Raw genomic sequence first — 16643 nt, forward strand, 5'->3', positions numbered from 1 at the left:
CCCTCAGTGAGAGAGCTGAAGATGGGTCGAGGATGGGTGTTTCAGCACGACAACAACCCTAAGCACACCGCCAAAGCAACAAAAGAGTGGCTGAAGAAGAAGCACATCAAGGTTCTGGAGTGGCCTAGCCAGTCTCCAGACCTGAATCCAATTGAAAATCTTTGGAGGGAGCTTAAAATTCGAGTTGCCAGACGACAACCTCGGAACCTGAATGATTTGGAGGCTGTCTGCAGGGAGGAGTGGGCCAACATCCCTGCCGAAATGTGCACAAACCTTGTCACCAACTATAAAAACCGTTTGACATCTGTGCTGGCCAATAATGGCTTTTCTACAAAATATTAACATGCTGTTTGTCCAGGGGGTCAAATACTTGTTTTTCCTCATCAGATGGTTATCAATTTTTATAAATTCATATGATTTGATTTTCTGGAATTTTCTTTGGGATTCTGTCTTTCACTGTTAGAATGAACATATGATTAAAATTATAGATCGTTGCATTCTTTGTAAGTGGGCAAACCTGCAAAATCAGCAAGGGGTCAAATACTTTTTCCCCCACTGTATGTGCCTCCCCTCAGGCACTTGCCGCAGATGCTTCTTATTGTGAAGGTGCTATCTGCCAGGCTCCCCACTGAATAACTCCATGCTCAATTTTACAGTCTTGACATGACTCTATAACAAAGTGTGTGAGGATAATAATGGTTTTGTGCAGTAAACTTTTTCTTTGAAGATTAGAAACAATAGAAACTTCTGCAACACTGAGCATAATCACTGAAAATACTAACCCACCGCAGTATAATCCACTCTTTCCGTCTGTAGTCAGTGGTGATCAATATGTCCAGGGCTACTTAGAAAAGCAAATGGTCTGTCATTTTCTTTCAGCCATTGTAACATGTGTACAAGCGCTGAATAATTTAACTGAGCAGGGCCTATCATGTTCTGGCTCACTTTGTAGCACTTCAAAAGGTGCCATTCATTATTGATTGTTCTGCAAACAATTTACTTTCATCTGCTCTATAATTCAGAGCTCCCTTCCCTTTCCATTTGTATGTTATTTTTTCTTTGTGGGCCTCAAGTTTCTTTTGTAAATCGACTGTAACAGTGACGAAATCACTGGCTTAGGTGAATTCGAGAAGAGCACAACTGTAAAATGTAGAATATTTTTACAAGTCAAACAGAGTTGTTCTTAAGGTTGCACTAATTTACCACAGCTGCTGGTAGCTCAGCTGGAGGACAGGAACCCTTTGCCAAGCGCTGCCCCAGACTGCAGGAACCACACTGATACAAACATGTAGGGCTGCAGCTAACAATTATTTTAGTATTTGAAGCTTCGATAGATTATTTCAACGATTCATTGATGCGTCGTTTAAGAAGTACTTTTTCTTGGCGACATCAATGTCTGTACCAAAATTTCATGGCAATCTATCCAGCAGTTGTCGAGATATCTCAGTTTGGAGTGGTGGGCTGACCGACTTTACCTTCCCTAGAACCTGGCTGCGAGCACTGCTAAATGTCAGTGAATCTACTGTTTATCATTACAATTATGTTAATAATGTAAATCTTGTAAATATCCACACTTTTTATCTTTTTATTTTTTCTTTATTTTATATTTCTATTTTTTATATTTATTTATTTATTCTTCTTCATCTTTCTATTATTCTTCTATTCCTTAATTACATTGATTTGCAAGTGAACAATTATGAATAAGTTTCCCTCAGGGATCAATAAAATATTTCTGATTCTGATTAGGGTCTAAATAATCACAAAAACGTGTTTATGCTTCTGGTGAAATAGAACATTTCAAAAGGTACAAAATCACAGAGTTTATTACAATGCTTCAGGCATGAGGAAGCCAACATAAAATTCAACAGAGTATGAGGTTTTTGTTTATAAGCTTGCAGTTTAAGACCAAGCAATAAATTGTTGAGTCTCAATGTGTACAGCGTGGAGGGATTGTATACTTTTGAAGTCAGAAAAGCCCGGTTGGTTGGTACAAAGAAAAATAACGAAGATAAACAGAAACTCAAGAAGGGAATAAAAATAAATGGAAATGAGATGATTTGATTTAGTGCTGAAATCAGGAGAAGAGAAAGAACAAGGAAGATTCCTTTGAGCAGAGAGCAGCCATTTGAATTGTAAACAGTCTTATCTCACTTCTGACGAAACTGCTTTCCATAAAACTAAATCCCATTCTAAAGATAAAACAGGCAAAAAATCATAAGGTCTAACATATAGAAACTGTATGCTTACTCTCAACACAACAGAGAAAGTAGTTCAAAAGTGTTGCAGAGTTTCATCTATTTTTCAAAGACGAACACAGGGCTTATACACAGACCACTAGATTTTTAGAACACATATTGTTCTTTCTGATTGATCAGTGTTTGTGTCTGCAGAGCAAGGGGCAGAACAGACAAAAGTTTTTAGTATTCAGGGTTGATGTTCAGATAGCACCACTAACAGTTGGATGTTAATTCATTCTCATTTTGTTTGATAATAATAATCTTCGGCTGCGCGACCGGTGTCGCAAACAATCAACGAGCTACATCGCCAACACCACATCTTCCTCTCATCTGATATTGCTTACAATTATGCCAGAAAATTGTGACTACAGCTGGATAACATTTTGTGACCTATTTAAAAAAAGAACAGCTGTTGGTCAAAGATTTTATCCTGTTACAATGGGCTGTTTCTTTGGAGCCATCCTGATAAGAATTACACAATATTACATAAATAAAACACAGAATTATTATTATGATGAGGTGCTATGATGTCTCAACCAAATGACATTATTGCAGTCAGTCTTGTACTTATCTGGTAAATGCACAAGTGGAAATTTTATTCCGCTGCAGTAAACAATCTGAGCTTTGTACTTAGAAGCTGCTGTGATATAACCTTTTGTGATAAATAGTGTTACAATACATGTGTAAATCAATGTAAGACATTCTAATTTATAATTCTTAAAACAATCATGTACAACAGGGAATTTCAAACTTTTCCACATCCCCAGGGGGCTAATGGCTGAACTGGGACACACAGCACGTTTTAATAAAAAATATTCTGTCATTACGTGAGAGCGATGTACCAGCATAATTAGGCTTTCCTTTCATTTCATTATGCCTGGACTATTACATTGTTTACTTTGCGTATTTTAACCAGAAAGCTTTCAAGCCCCAGACTGTCCTAAATCCAGCAGCCATTTAGGCCCTTAAGTTGAATTTAGAGACACAAAACCCCTATTTTAGCCTATCCACCACACTGGTAGCTCCATTTTAGCCATCTGTATTCCTATATGTTTAAATAATTTCACTTTTACGTCATTTCATAACCTAGCACCTAGCTACACTGTAGAGCTTTTATGCCCATATGAGCCACATGTAGCCTGAGATCCTCAGACAACCTTCAGACCGAAAACAACTCTGTGTTCAAACAACAGTGTTGTTTGTGGGGTTACAGTGATTCAGGTACCGGTGAGACGTGAAATAACATCCAGGAAGTCCAGGTAGAGTAATAGATCTATGAGTTTGAAGGCTTATCAGACACCATAATCCCGCACAGCGGTTTATAAAACTTCTATTCTACTCTAACTCTTCTTCTACCTGTAGTACAGCATTCACGTAACAAAGTAATCCTCAGGTAATGTGCTCTTGCGCGTATTGATTGATAAACACCGTGCCTTGCCGGATGATGTTGTGTTGCAGCTATAGTTGACCAAGGTTAAACTTTTTTGCTTTTGGGATACAGTGACAGTGCTAATCAGACACTGAGCCTGCTGTAAAACATTGGATTAAAAATACCATTAGTAATTCAAATTCTAATTCCAAGGACCCCCTGATATTCCTCAGTGGACACACACTTGGAGTCATTGACCTCAGGTTGAATCATATAACCTCCTCTTTGCTCCAGTGCTCAATAACTCACACACAGCGCAGTGCAGATTATCATCGCTCAGCTACAGGGGAAAACAAATAATAAAACATGGTCTATATGCCACTACAGCACAGAGACCATCATGCATTATTGCTTTCTCTTTGTGTTGTGGTAATGTGATCGCACTTGTCATCGCATGGTGCGACACACTGGCCTTACAGTGTCTTGGTGCAGACCGTGATGAAGCAGATCAATTACTCTGGTAATGATGCTTCCTGTGGACATATGGAGCAGGTGTGAGAAGAACACAAGCTATGACTCATCTTGAATTATTTACCCACTTAAATGTGGGCCAGGTTGTGTTTATGTGTGTGTGTGTGTCTTTGCATGAAAGTTTGTGTGTCTTCTGCTTGTGCACAAGCGCATTTAAGGCTTTGCAAGCTGTGAGTGGATGAAAAAGTTTAAAAGCATCTGGTTTAAAAATAGTAATACATGTTTTTCCCTTTCTGTCTTTCTTTTTCTTGCTATTTCCAGTTGCCAATGGAAAACTGGAATCCATCTTTACTGTGCTCAAAACTGCAATGTACTTTACATATGTTTTAACTGACTTAAACACTCGATGTTTGGGTTTGGCCACCGCAGAATGATGACAATCAAAGGTCACCTTGTAGTCTGTTGCCCATGTCTCCAAGATTTCAGTGACTCAAGTAGGTCTGTTGTTTTTTGACAGCAGTTTTCACAAATGGAAAAACAACTAGGCCAATCAGAGCTTTGTGGACGAGATTGTGTTGGAGCATCACAAAACATTAGCATGTTAGCAACTGTAGCATGTTAGCATGCTAACAGTGGCTAATTAGTAATAAACACAAAGTATGTAATTAGTTTTGCAGATAAACCAAAGTGATGAAAATTAAATTAAATGTATGACTTTCTGTGAATCGTCATGGGTGGCTGTGACATTCTCGTTCTTTCTCTTTACCTCTTCCTCACAATGACATGACAGCAGTTAGGAGCTGACTTGATGTTGAACTGATACAACATCTGTCTGCACACCTGTCATTGGCTTTTGACTCTGAGTCGTCTTCGTAAGTGAAACCTGCAGCGCACACATTCACACACAACTGCATTCACACACAGCAGACAAGATAAGGTCACACAGATAAAGTATAAAGACAGTGGTAACACGCACACATACATTACCACCCACACACACACAGACGAGCAAACTAAATTTTAATGACTGCGTAGGCGACATAATGTGTCCTCAGTCTGGACACATCAACCAGTTGTCCAGTTAAACGCAGCAGCTGTAACCATTTGATTGGATTTGCTACAGACTCAGGAGATAGACTGGCTTCCTGCCACATCCAGTCTGCATCTTTTCAGGTCTGGACACATCAGCCTGAGGGGCTACAAAGGAAAAAACCCCAAGATAAAGAGGATGAGGATGCGGAGTGGAGGGAAATTAATGAAAGCTGGGGTGGGCAATTTATTTCCGAAGCGTTATTTTTTTTGTTGTTGTTGAAATTCTCTTTATATCACAACATCAATCAATAAATCAAATGCTCTGCTCAAGAATCAACTATTTGTGTCTCTGTGACCACAGATCTGTGACGTACCTACCTACTTGCCGACCTGTGTGCACTCTGCCCGTCCACTCACTGTGCATGAAAATGTGTTTTAGGGAGTGGCTTTTGGGGGAGGCCGGAAGAGATGGGGTGTGATTCTTTTGGCTGGATACTTTCAAAATCTGGTTCTCCAACACTGCCTACCCCATCTTCAATTAGGTAGTTTCCACAAATGCATCTGCTCAAATAATTTCTTAGAAGTAATTAGACTGCTGTACAGGGCGCTTGGAGAAGGTCTGGGTATTAGTGCTTTGTTTAAGAGCACTTTGGTCACCAATGTAAGAACTGTAAATCGCTCATAATTAAAATAAATGAATTGTAACTATTCTCATCAATACACTTGTCAAGCCAGTATTATATCAAACACATGTACTGCAAATAATTACAGTACAAGACACGTTCAACATGTGATCCCAGTTGCATCGTGCACTCAAGCACTCTGTGTGTTTTTCATGATCTGACTGTCTAGAGATTGTAAAGTGACAAATGTGCCCATTACTGAGGATCTAATGCAGTTTCATTACCTCCACTTCCCCACTGATGTGAAACTCATTCATGACCAGCTCTGTTGTTTGCAGTCTGTTACACACACAATTGAGTCAATTTAGAAAAATCCCTCAGGGAATACAAGCTTTTTCTCCTTGATCTGAGAAACCTGCGCCATGTGACAGTCTGAATTAGTCACAGGCTGTGACAGGAAGGCAGGAGGGGCACTGAAACCACCAACAGTTTACTCTGAAATGCTGTTGGTGTGGCAAATGTGATTTAAGGACAAGCTGGGAGCAATGGTACACTTTACCTGTTGGAAAAGACTTTGCTGTAATTGTACACTTGGATCTCCAACGTCTCGTTTCCATCCAGCCTGCTGGCAATGGGCCACCGAAATGTCTGAAAAAAAGACAGAATATCATGGATTTAGAAGATAGTAGGGCTGCAACTAAAGAGTTTATGTATTATCAATAAATCTATCTTTTTAATTTTTGATTAATCCAAAAATTGTTTAGTCTATCAAATGAAAGAAACCAGTGAAAATGCCCGTTTGTCACATTCTGCCTGTCAGCCATGTTTTAGTTTTGCACTCTGTGAGTTTTGGTCAGTTAAGAATATCTGTTATTTTGGTCTTTGGTCATTTTAGTTTTGTTCTGTTGAGTTTAGTTCACTGTGAGTTTACTTATTATTGTTATTTAGTCTGGATTATTATTCATCTAGTTATTATCTGTCAGCTAGTGTTTAGTGGTGTTTTGGTATTTTCCTTATTTCCGTTCTGTTCCTGGTTGAGTGTTGTCCTGTTTCCTGGTTAGTTCTGTCTCTGTTCCCTACCCCGGTCTGTATATCAGTTGGTCCATGTTTTCTTTTGGAGTTTTTCTCCTTGTCTTGTGTTCTCTGTTTGTCCTGTCTCTATCTTAGGTTTAGTTCTGCATTTTGGTTCTGTGTCTTAGTTTATGTTATATTATATTTGACATTTTTACTTTCTTATAAATCTAAATAATTCTAAACAAAACATTAAGCTTCCTGTTTTCATTTGTCGGCTGGCTCAGTTCCATCTGAGCGGGTCCCACAGCATCACCCTGTCAAAAATCACTCTGTATTTATTATATGTGTACTACATTTACAGCTAACAATCCCACAATACAGTGCTTTGCATTTTATAGATGTAGTGAAACAAAAAGATGATGATTAGTATACAAAATCTCAATTTACTGCTGAATTTTGAGTAAACTATGTAGTGAATAAGTGTGAATAAGTAAAGGAGTGGGTGGTTTTGGACACAGACAGCAGAAAATTGCTGCATTAAGTCACCCAGAGACAGAACATATTCAAAGTCTCATGTCAGCATACATATGTTCCTCTGAGGTATCCTTGAGTTTAAAAGACCAGCTACAGATGTGTGTTCAGGAAGGAATAAAATCGTCATAATGTTTTATTTATCACCATAAACATCTCTAGGTCCTCTAGCACTGACTTAGAATATTGATAATGTTTTTGCTATAAGATAAAACAAATCCAAGCAAAGCTGTATAGTAATGTCCTGGATATCCTTGAGAAAAAACCCCAGGTTGTGAAAACAACTTTGAAGGATAACCTTCATTTGGCATTTTCACTATAATTGGCTCTGAACAGACCGTTTTAAGGTGGCTCATTTCATGTAGCTTTGACATGAAAAGGAAAAAAATAACCGTCTTTGCAATAAATCATTTCCACCACCCATCTCCTCTGTGATGTCTTTAATAATTGGCTTTGTAAGGTTGATCAGACACTCAAGCATACAGTACATCTCTCTTGAAGGGCCTGTCATTTATAAATTTTTATGAACCCTGAGTCTGTTTATTAGCAGTCAGCATTTCAGTCAAATAGGTGGATGAGTTGTAATCTCTTCAGTCAAATCATCAAGTACAGCTAAGTACAGTCAATAATATGTGACTTTTTTTATACAGCTACTAAAAAGTCAATGACAGATATTAATCTTCACATATCACATCACAGCTATAGAATCAAATAATCTATAAAAGGTACTTTTAAAAAAGGATGAAACATATTTTATTTTTGGGCATTTGCCTAGAATGAGATAGAACAGTTGGAGAGAGTCAGGACATGCTGGAGAGAGAGAAGGGGCGACATGCAGCAAACAGTCACAAGTCGGACTCAAAACCGGGCCGCTGCAACTGAGCTGAACACCACCCTGAAAGTCTCCTCTTTTTTAATCCACATTTTTGAATGACCAATAGGAGCCAATTCAACAATTGAGGCTCTAAAATGGGATTAAATTTGGATTCTGTGATGTAACTCCAAACATCGTCCGAGCCTTGAGAGTGATGTTTTAAATCTAATTTACTCAAACTGTTTCTGTAAGAATCCTCGTATTTAAATAGGTGTGAAAAATCAATTAAATCAATTACAATTACTACCTGATAGTATCCAACATTTGCTCAGTGGTATGGAATTAAAATGTTTAGCACACTTTAATGAACAAATATAAAATGTATAAATATGTTCGATAAGAGTCGTGTTCAATTGTATGGCAATACTATTGTATTTACTGTATCTATGTTGCATTGTTCGCTACTGCATTGTTTTGTTGGGGGAAATTTACATTTTTTGCTGGGTTTTTTTTCTCCCAAATAGTTTGTGTAATCCTCTAATTGACCAAAATAAATTTCATTTTCAGTATATCTGGAAATGTTTCACAGTTTAAAAAAAAATAAAATAAGTATAAGCAATCCTCTTTGCACTCTTAAACTTCTAATTGCAAGTTAAATTAGCAGGGTAATATATCCAGTGCTCCCCTCCGGTTTGTTTTGAACTGGCTTTACTGACAGAATAATTAATCTGTTAAATTAAGATCCGGACTTTAAGTGACTGTATTTGGAATATTATTTAGCTGTAGAAAATTTTGAAACATTAAGTAGGTAATATCTATGAGAAAAGTATGTTATGATAGATGTGCTAAAAGCTTCGAAGCTATTTACAAGCTCTATTAAAGCATTAACATGCATATTAGTTGTGATGAAAATTGTGATGTATTCAGATCTCCGGTGTTGTGGCTGCAAAACTCAGTATTCAAACAGAAACACTGATTAGAAAGGTTGGAAACATGATGAATTCACGAGTTGATTCATATTAGTAAATCACATCGGAGCCCTGTGTGCTACAGCATCTTGGAAAATAGGCTGTATGAGGGCGTAGGGTTACACAGGTGATTTAAAACTCATTCGCCCTCTGCTGATGTTGGCCTCTTATTCAGGAGAACACTGCAGGCTGTCAGGCAAGTGATCCATCAGGACTGTCCCATTACCGAATCCTGGGGTTCCCACCTGCTACTGGTAGACCTGCCTTCAAGGATCTGTGGACGTGTGTGTCCGTTTGTGTGTACACTGCATTAAACCATCACTCTGCGCTCGCTGCCACCAGTACATCTGCCTCTTCGTAGCTGCGTTTTAACTGGCGACATGCAGCCTGCAAACACCCTCAGAGTGATGGTCGGTGATGATTGGCTGAGATTATAGCTAATACAGCTGTAGCGCATCTCATATAAGACCAAATTTCCTCTAGTGTGTTTGAACAGGCGAGGGAGAGGAAAAGGTCCCAGCATGGTGTTAATGTTACACGAATGACAGCTTGCACAGCTAATGGAGAAAATGACGCATAATATACACACACCAGAGCATGACACACACTGTAGCCCACATAATACAGTACATACACACCACGGCAAACGTCATTATGTTTTATTTATACAACACCAGGGATACTGGGCAGCCACATTAATTTCCCAAGTGTAAGAAAACCACTCATTTTAATCTGTGCCTGTGCAACCAATACAAACACCTGCATGTGGTGGTGCAGGTACACATTTCCCTTTTCCTTTCTCTTTTTGACACGCACAAACACAGATGTACCAACTTTAAGCTTCCCCTCACAGCCGTGTTAACTCCATAACATGTGTCTAAGCACTTTGCTTGTCCTCATTCTCTGAATTTACATCCAAGACTACTTATCTCTACAGCAACACACAGACAGGAATCCACAACATGAAGGAGTAAGCCGTTTATGTTGCTTAATGCCTTCACAGCCACTGTGACGGGCCAAAGTGCTTACTGTGGTTTAAATACCCACACAGTGCAGACAAATAAAACAGGACCAGAGAATCCATTAAGGTGAGAAAGTGGAAATGTTTGCTGTGCTTCAGCTGTCCACAAGTTTTAAACGGTCAAATGGAATTTGGCTACAGGAAAAGAGAAATCAGACAATACACTTGCAATATCGACTCAAAAACGTGCTACTTTTTCTCAGTAGTAGAAAGCAATTTCAGATAGTGCTCCGCAACACTTAGTCACATTTATCAAACAAATCAGTTCTCCAATACACTTATTTCTTATTTTCTAAAAAAAATAGGTATCTAACAGTCAAGTTTAAAGATCTCATACTTTTTTTTGTTATTCAGAAGAAAGAGAAAAGAAAAGAGAAAGATTATTTTTCAGCGTCTCTACTTCCCAGGTAAAGACGCACCCCAAGTTTCCTTTACTCTGCTCTGTTGATCTATTTAACAGGACCAACAGACATGAAAACATGATTATGTGATCGGTTCGGTGATTTATCGAAATGCTTTTTAATCTGGTGTCTCTGGGCAGCATAATTTACACACATTTAGAGGCACATTGCCTATAGCAGCCTGCTGAATGCCTGCAGGCACATGTATGAAACACAGCGGATGAAATTTAAGGAAAAGTCATTATGTTTCAGGGTTGCCATGGTTACCCCAATAAAACCTTTGTGGGATGGGGTATATTGCCAGTCAGCTGATAACCGAGGTACATTACATTTCTCAACAGGCTATAAGGACACTGATGAGTAATCCAACTTTTTTTTTGAGTGATAAAGAGGCTTTTTTAGAGTGGTATGACCTAAAGGCTACAGATGAAAGTGGAAAAAGCTGACAGAGCATCTGATTACATCTGTCCTGGTCAAATTGATCATTATAAGTGGATGATTATTATAACTTATTTTTTTGAAATCGCTCTCCAATGTCCAGCCAGTTTGAGAGAAGGGGCGAGATTGACCTCTCATTCAGAACATAATGACTGTTTATATTCTTGATTTATAATTGTATGGCAAAATAATACAAGCAGTAGGAAAGATGCTGTCTGGCTGTAGTAAGAGCAAGGAGAGAAGACAGCAAAGTGATAAAACGCTGTATACTACAACTTTATGAACTGTTTTTGTTTGCCTGCAAGCCACTCTACCTCCCAGAGTGTATGTTTGCCACCCTGCCCACTGTATTTTCTGTCCCCCCTGCTTTTGGCCACCCCACGTAAAATATATTTCACAAGGTGAAAGGTTCACCAGGTTTTGGTCTGACAGCAGCTTTAGGGTGTAAAACATTACACTTCTCTCATTAGTCAAAAAGCTCTAAGCTCTAATCAGCCACAATAAGTGAAAACACCTGTGAGGGTGAAGTTCTTGGGTTGTTTTGTACAGTGTGTGGCTCTACACAGATCAGACTTGAAGCTGTCAAGTAGTCACTGTGCTTCTGTCTGACGTAAAACTGCTGCAATGCGCCTACTCTTACATTCAGTCTCACTCGCTGTATCAAAATGTATCAGAGTGTGTGGATAAAGAAATGTGCGATAGTAATCTGAAAAGCAATCACCACTGCAGTGATATAAAAAACAACAACAACACAACGCTGGTCTTATTTTAGATCCTCCTCTCTATTTTTGAGCCTATCTGAAGAACACACATCATATTCCCAGATCCCCCCTCTAACCCTCTGTACTGTATGATTCACTAATTGGCGGAGTGTGGCCGCTCATTAAAAGTGACGGGTATGATCTCAATAACCGGAAGCCTACAGGCCACAGTAGCCTATCAGAGGGGCTAAATGCTCGACTGAAGAGCAGCTATTACTGCTCTGATCCCACGCTGTAGCATTGTGGCAAGCAGATGGATGACCGGGCCGTCCTCAGTTTCCCCCCCTTACCATCCTTTGATATCTCATGACTGTTGCCATGGACACAGAGGATGAAAACACCTCTATGATTAATTATAAACAATATGTTCTATATTTCACACTCTCTGACTACAAGGGTAGGGAGAAAGACATTATATTTACTGTAAGAGCATTCTTTTTGCTCCTTTGTGTTGAGTTTAAAGCCTTCTTGTGATCTTATGATGATGTGGTCCTCTGCACTTGGATTCTGCAGGCTTAGGTGTATTCTTAAAAGGATAAAAGAGATAAGGGTAGACTGCTGAAAGAGGCAGTATAAGCCACCTTCTCATTACAGCAGGCTAAACCAGCTGGCTAAATGTGCTATATAATATTTGGGATTGTGAGGAAGAGTTTCTCTGTATTTGCTGTTTTGTGCGGTACAAGAGAGAGTCCACCTCTGCAATAGTAAATTATTAAATGCTGATACTTCACTCGCCTACATACAGTAACCTGACATTACCTTCCATTATAATGCTTCTTTCAATCACATTTTCTTTTTTCTTTTGACCAATGTGAATTTGGTTTTAATTTCCTAACAGTCTTGTCACTGTGGAAATGGCATGCATCCTCCATACTTCAGCTTATTTAATAACCCTTTTGTTTTCCAATTCTTTTCTTATTCTTTTTCTCCCTTTGTGGTTGTTTTCGTCTCTTTGTAGTCATTTTGTGGATGTTTTTTTTGTCCATGTAGTCATTTGTGTCTCTTTGTAGTCAGTTTTTATTTGTCTCTTTGTGGTTAACCTGGTCCAGAGACTAGTAGGCCCATTCAGTAATCCCCCCACGATGCAGTAATTAAACACTGAACGGAGCAATTTTGCAGCATAATGAGTACTTTTGATACTTTAAGTATATTTTGCTTAACATACTTTTTTACTTTAGTAGTTAAGTAACTTTTTGAATGTAGGACATTTGAATGTTTGGACTTTTTTCTATTGTAGTAATGGCACACTGACTTAACTAAATTCTGAAATCTTCCACCACTGCAACACATACACTATGTGTGTCTGACAGTCTAGATGAAACAGCATCTCTGATAAGCTGGTTCTGCTGAGAAACTCAATCTTGTCCAATTCACTGAAATCTCTGCATGCTCACTCCATCCCCCCCAAATTCAGGCTCAATTTCCTTTTTCCAATTGGACTGTCCATCCCTGTTTTCATTTCCATCCACACTCTGTTTCTCAGATGTCACTTTATCTGCACGCTCCAATATGTCTGCATTCATCTCAGTCTAATTTACAATATATGTCAAATAAAATGTCATGGGTGTAGGCATACTGACATTAATCCAGTCAGAATCTTTCATTCACCCAGAATGCATATGTATTAACCATTGTAGCAGGTACAAGCTCTGGTTGTTGGTGCTGTTCTCGATGTTATTATTCACCACTGCACTGATACTAGGCACTAAATAATGTTAAATCAATCAAAAAGTGAGATTTACTTTTATATATCAGTTAAACAGTTAAACCAAATGTTGGAATTATTAAATCTCAATTTGGATTTAAACTCTTTCTCCTCTCCTGAAATAGAGAGGCAGGGCGGACACGTACAAGACTTTTTAGCCAGTTAATTCAGATCTCATTTTGTTTCGAGCTGGACTCTAATAAAACTGCAATTAGCTCCCCAGTTTCTGCTGCGGAAGACCAGATGGTGCAGAGATAATGTACAATGCATTTGTCAAGTAATCTGCTCCACAACTCCTTGAAAATAAACAGTGTTGTGCTGGTAGCTAGCACTCACCCCTTAATTAAAAACGTTTCTGCTGAGATAGATTTTCCTTCTTCTTTTCAAAAGGAGAAGCTCTACCTTCTGTTCATCTAGTAACAGTTATTGTTAGAGCTGAGCTGCCCCATAATAAGGATTCTTACAAAAATGCCTCCAAACTGTTTTTGGTAATACAGCAACACTTTCTTATCATATCTATACAGTACAGGTTCCCCTAATAGGCTTACAGCCATACATTTCTCACCCACTGCTCACCATAATCTTGCCATTACATGAAAACCAAACACCCCTTGGTCTCAACTATTTGGACAATTGGGCCACAAGAAATGACAACAACTATTGGACAAACTGAAATTTTGTACAGACATTCATGGTATTGTATAGATTGAATCCTGATGACTTTGGTAATTTCATTACTTTTCCTCTAGTGTCACCATGTAGTCAAAATTTAAATGTCCAGGTCATTGGTGTATGATTGACTACACACCTACAAATGAATACATTTTAGTGATAATTAGCAAATGTTCGCATTCTAACACGCTAAATTAAGATGTTGAAAATGGTAAACATTATATCAGCTAAACATCTACATGTTAACATGGTCATTGCGAGTATTTAGCATGCTGATATTAGCATTAATCTCAAAGCACTGTTGTGCCTAAGTAAAGCTTCATAGAGCTGCAACGTGGCTATGGACTTAAAGTACTGTGCTTCAGATGTAAAACATTGAGTTCTGTTTTTGTGCATATTTTGCTAGTAAAGTACCACATAATATTTTATAGTTTAAATATTTTTTCTGGGTATTTCTTTACTTTGTCTACTTGTTCCAGTGTTTGGTGCTGTGTCACTCTTGAGAGGGACTGCTTAAAGCAGAGGAGTTACAAGCTGATGCACATGGATACACACAGAAACAGCAAAAGAGAAATGGGTGCTTATGTATTTTCCTTCTCCTAAGGAATCACACATCAAAGTAGAAATACAACATTCCCAGTTGAAATTATGTTTTTGATATATATCTCTTGTGCACATCTATGTATCTGTGCAAAGTTTTTTAATCCTTCTGTCATTCTAAATCCACAACACTAGTACGTAAGCAAAAAGGTTTTAAAATTAGGTACTATGTTGTGAGTATACCAACTGTCTATTCTACTGTGCTCATTTGCTCAAATTTCAGCTTTCAGCTTCCCTCTAAAGCAAAGTGGGTAAAGAAAAAATATTCTGCTCAGGTCATCATTTATTCAGTATACTCAGAGATGGGAAAGCACCTCCCTGGAGAAGCCCTGAATCTTAAAAACTGGTGAAGTTCATAAACTATTTTTAGCACCGGCATTATTCCAGCTCAGCTTGTGTCTAGTCTGGAGGCACGTCCTACTCCTCTTCTCTTTACTGGTGGTCAAGTGTTCAGTAAAGCATCATCTGAAATATGACCTCTATAGGTGGATCACCCTAATGCATGAAGTTATGTATTTTATTCCCGGGTGGCTCACTGGATATGAATGCTGTACTACTGGGGATAATGTTTATTAGTTTAAAAACCTCACCCTGATAGTGATATATTCTCATATAGCAGATACGCCTTCCTCATGCCCACTAACTTCCCAAACCTGATTACCAAGGGAAGTTCTGTGGAAGTGACCTCACTGTGGTCTCTTCCTACTCTCTTTGGTCAGCCACAGCACACCCTTGAGTTCAGTGTCCTGGGGCCTCATTACAGAAAAATCCTGCTTGTCCTATCTTAAAGGTTAAGCGTGTAAGTTTCAGTGACATCTAGGGGTGAGGGTTGCGAATTACAATGAATTGCAAAAAAACTTCTCACTCAACGCCCCCCCTCCCCTATCCAAGCGGGTAAGATAGCTACAGTGGCCAACACAGGTCAAAACAGAGTAGCCAGTCAAGAATTTAGGTTTCTTTAGATAAATATATCAAGAAATAATTTTTTACTTAATTATTCAGTAAAACCATATGATTTTGCAAATAGCGGGTTTGTGAAGTTTAACGTTAGCTGGCTGATCTGAACTTTCATGCTGTACCGTTTTATTTCCCAATAATAGTCAGTGGATTGTCTCACGAAGGTAACCAACATATTTTTGCTCACTTAGCAAAACCAAGACCCAGTTAAAAATTACAATCCAAATAAATATTTTTTCTAGGGAAGTAAAAGTTTAGCTGGCTTATCTGAGCTTCCAGCTGTAATCCTAGGTCAGAGATCACTAATAGGCGGACCGCGGTCCGGATCCGGACCCAGCCGCCGTCCTCTCCGGACCGCCGACCTACAGCCCATTTATTATTGAGACTTACTACCTTCTATTTTAACCCGCGCAGCTTTTCTAGCATTTACTGTACTGGTTTAGAGGACCAGGAAACTCACAGACCAATCGCATGTGCTCCAATCGTCTCATGTGACGCTGCTCAGCCAATCAAATCTGTGCATACCGATGCTTGCGAGTCGAGTCCGCGAGATTCACCAGAGACGTTTTGGAAACACACCCGAATTGAGGAGACGAAAGATAAAAGAGATTTCACATGACTTTTAATCAAGAATGTACAGATATTTACATGTACATTCCTCCCACGGGCAGTTCAAAACCAGAATATCTCATAGATCTCCAATATGCTAGCTGGAGCTCACGTTTCTCACTGAACAACAGAAAGTAGGAAAGTGGTAGCTCTTCAAGAGGAAATGAAAGCGAAGAGGAGGCATTACAGCTGTTCATTTGTTATGATGTGTTGAGTGTTTATTATAAAATTGGTTAGGACTACACTTCATCACTTCAAGCTACACTTTTTATTACATTTTTTCTAAAAATTAGGCACTTTAGTTTACTTAAATTTAGAATTTATTATTTGAATAGTTATTATTTATTATCCCTCCAGTTTGATGTGAAAACTGACTGAAATATTATTTGATTTGACAGTCCGTTGTTGACTAAAAACATG

The 16643-nt window shown here is 38.6% G+C and overlaps 1 protein-coding gene across 1 annotated transcript in view; it reads right to left on the reverse strand.

Annotated features, from left to right (window-relative positions):
- Positions 1 to 16643, reverse strand: part of otofa (otoferlin a) — an 87427-nt gene that overhangs the window by 53478 nt on the left and 17306 nt on the right. Inside the window, exon 3 of the mRNA XM_046061150.1 lies at positions 6292 to 6380. Coding sequence (XP_045917106.1) covers positions 6292 to 6380 — 89 coding nt within the window. The remainder of the gene's footprint in view (positions 1 to 6291; positions 6381 to 16643) is intronic.

Source organism: Micropterus dolomieu, linkage group LG10 (genome assembly GCF_021292245.1).
Source record: "Micropterus dolomieu isolate WLL.071019.BEF.003 ecotype Adirondacks linkage group LG10, ASM2129224v1, whole genome shotgun sequence".
NCBI lineage: Eukaryota > Metazoa > Chordata > Actinopteri > Centrarchiformes > Centrarchidae > Micropterus > Micropterus dolomieu.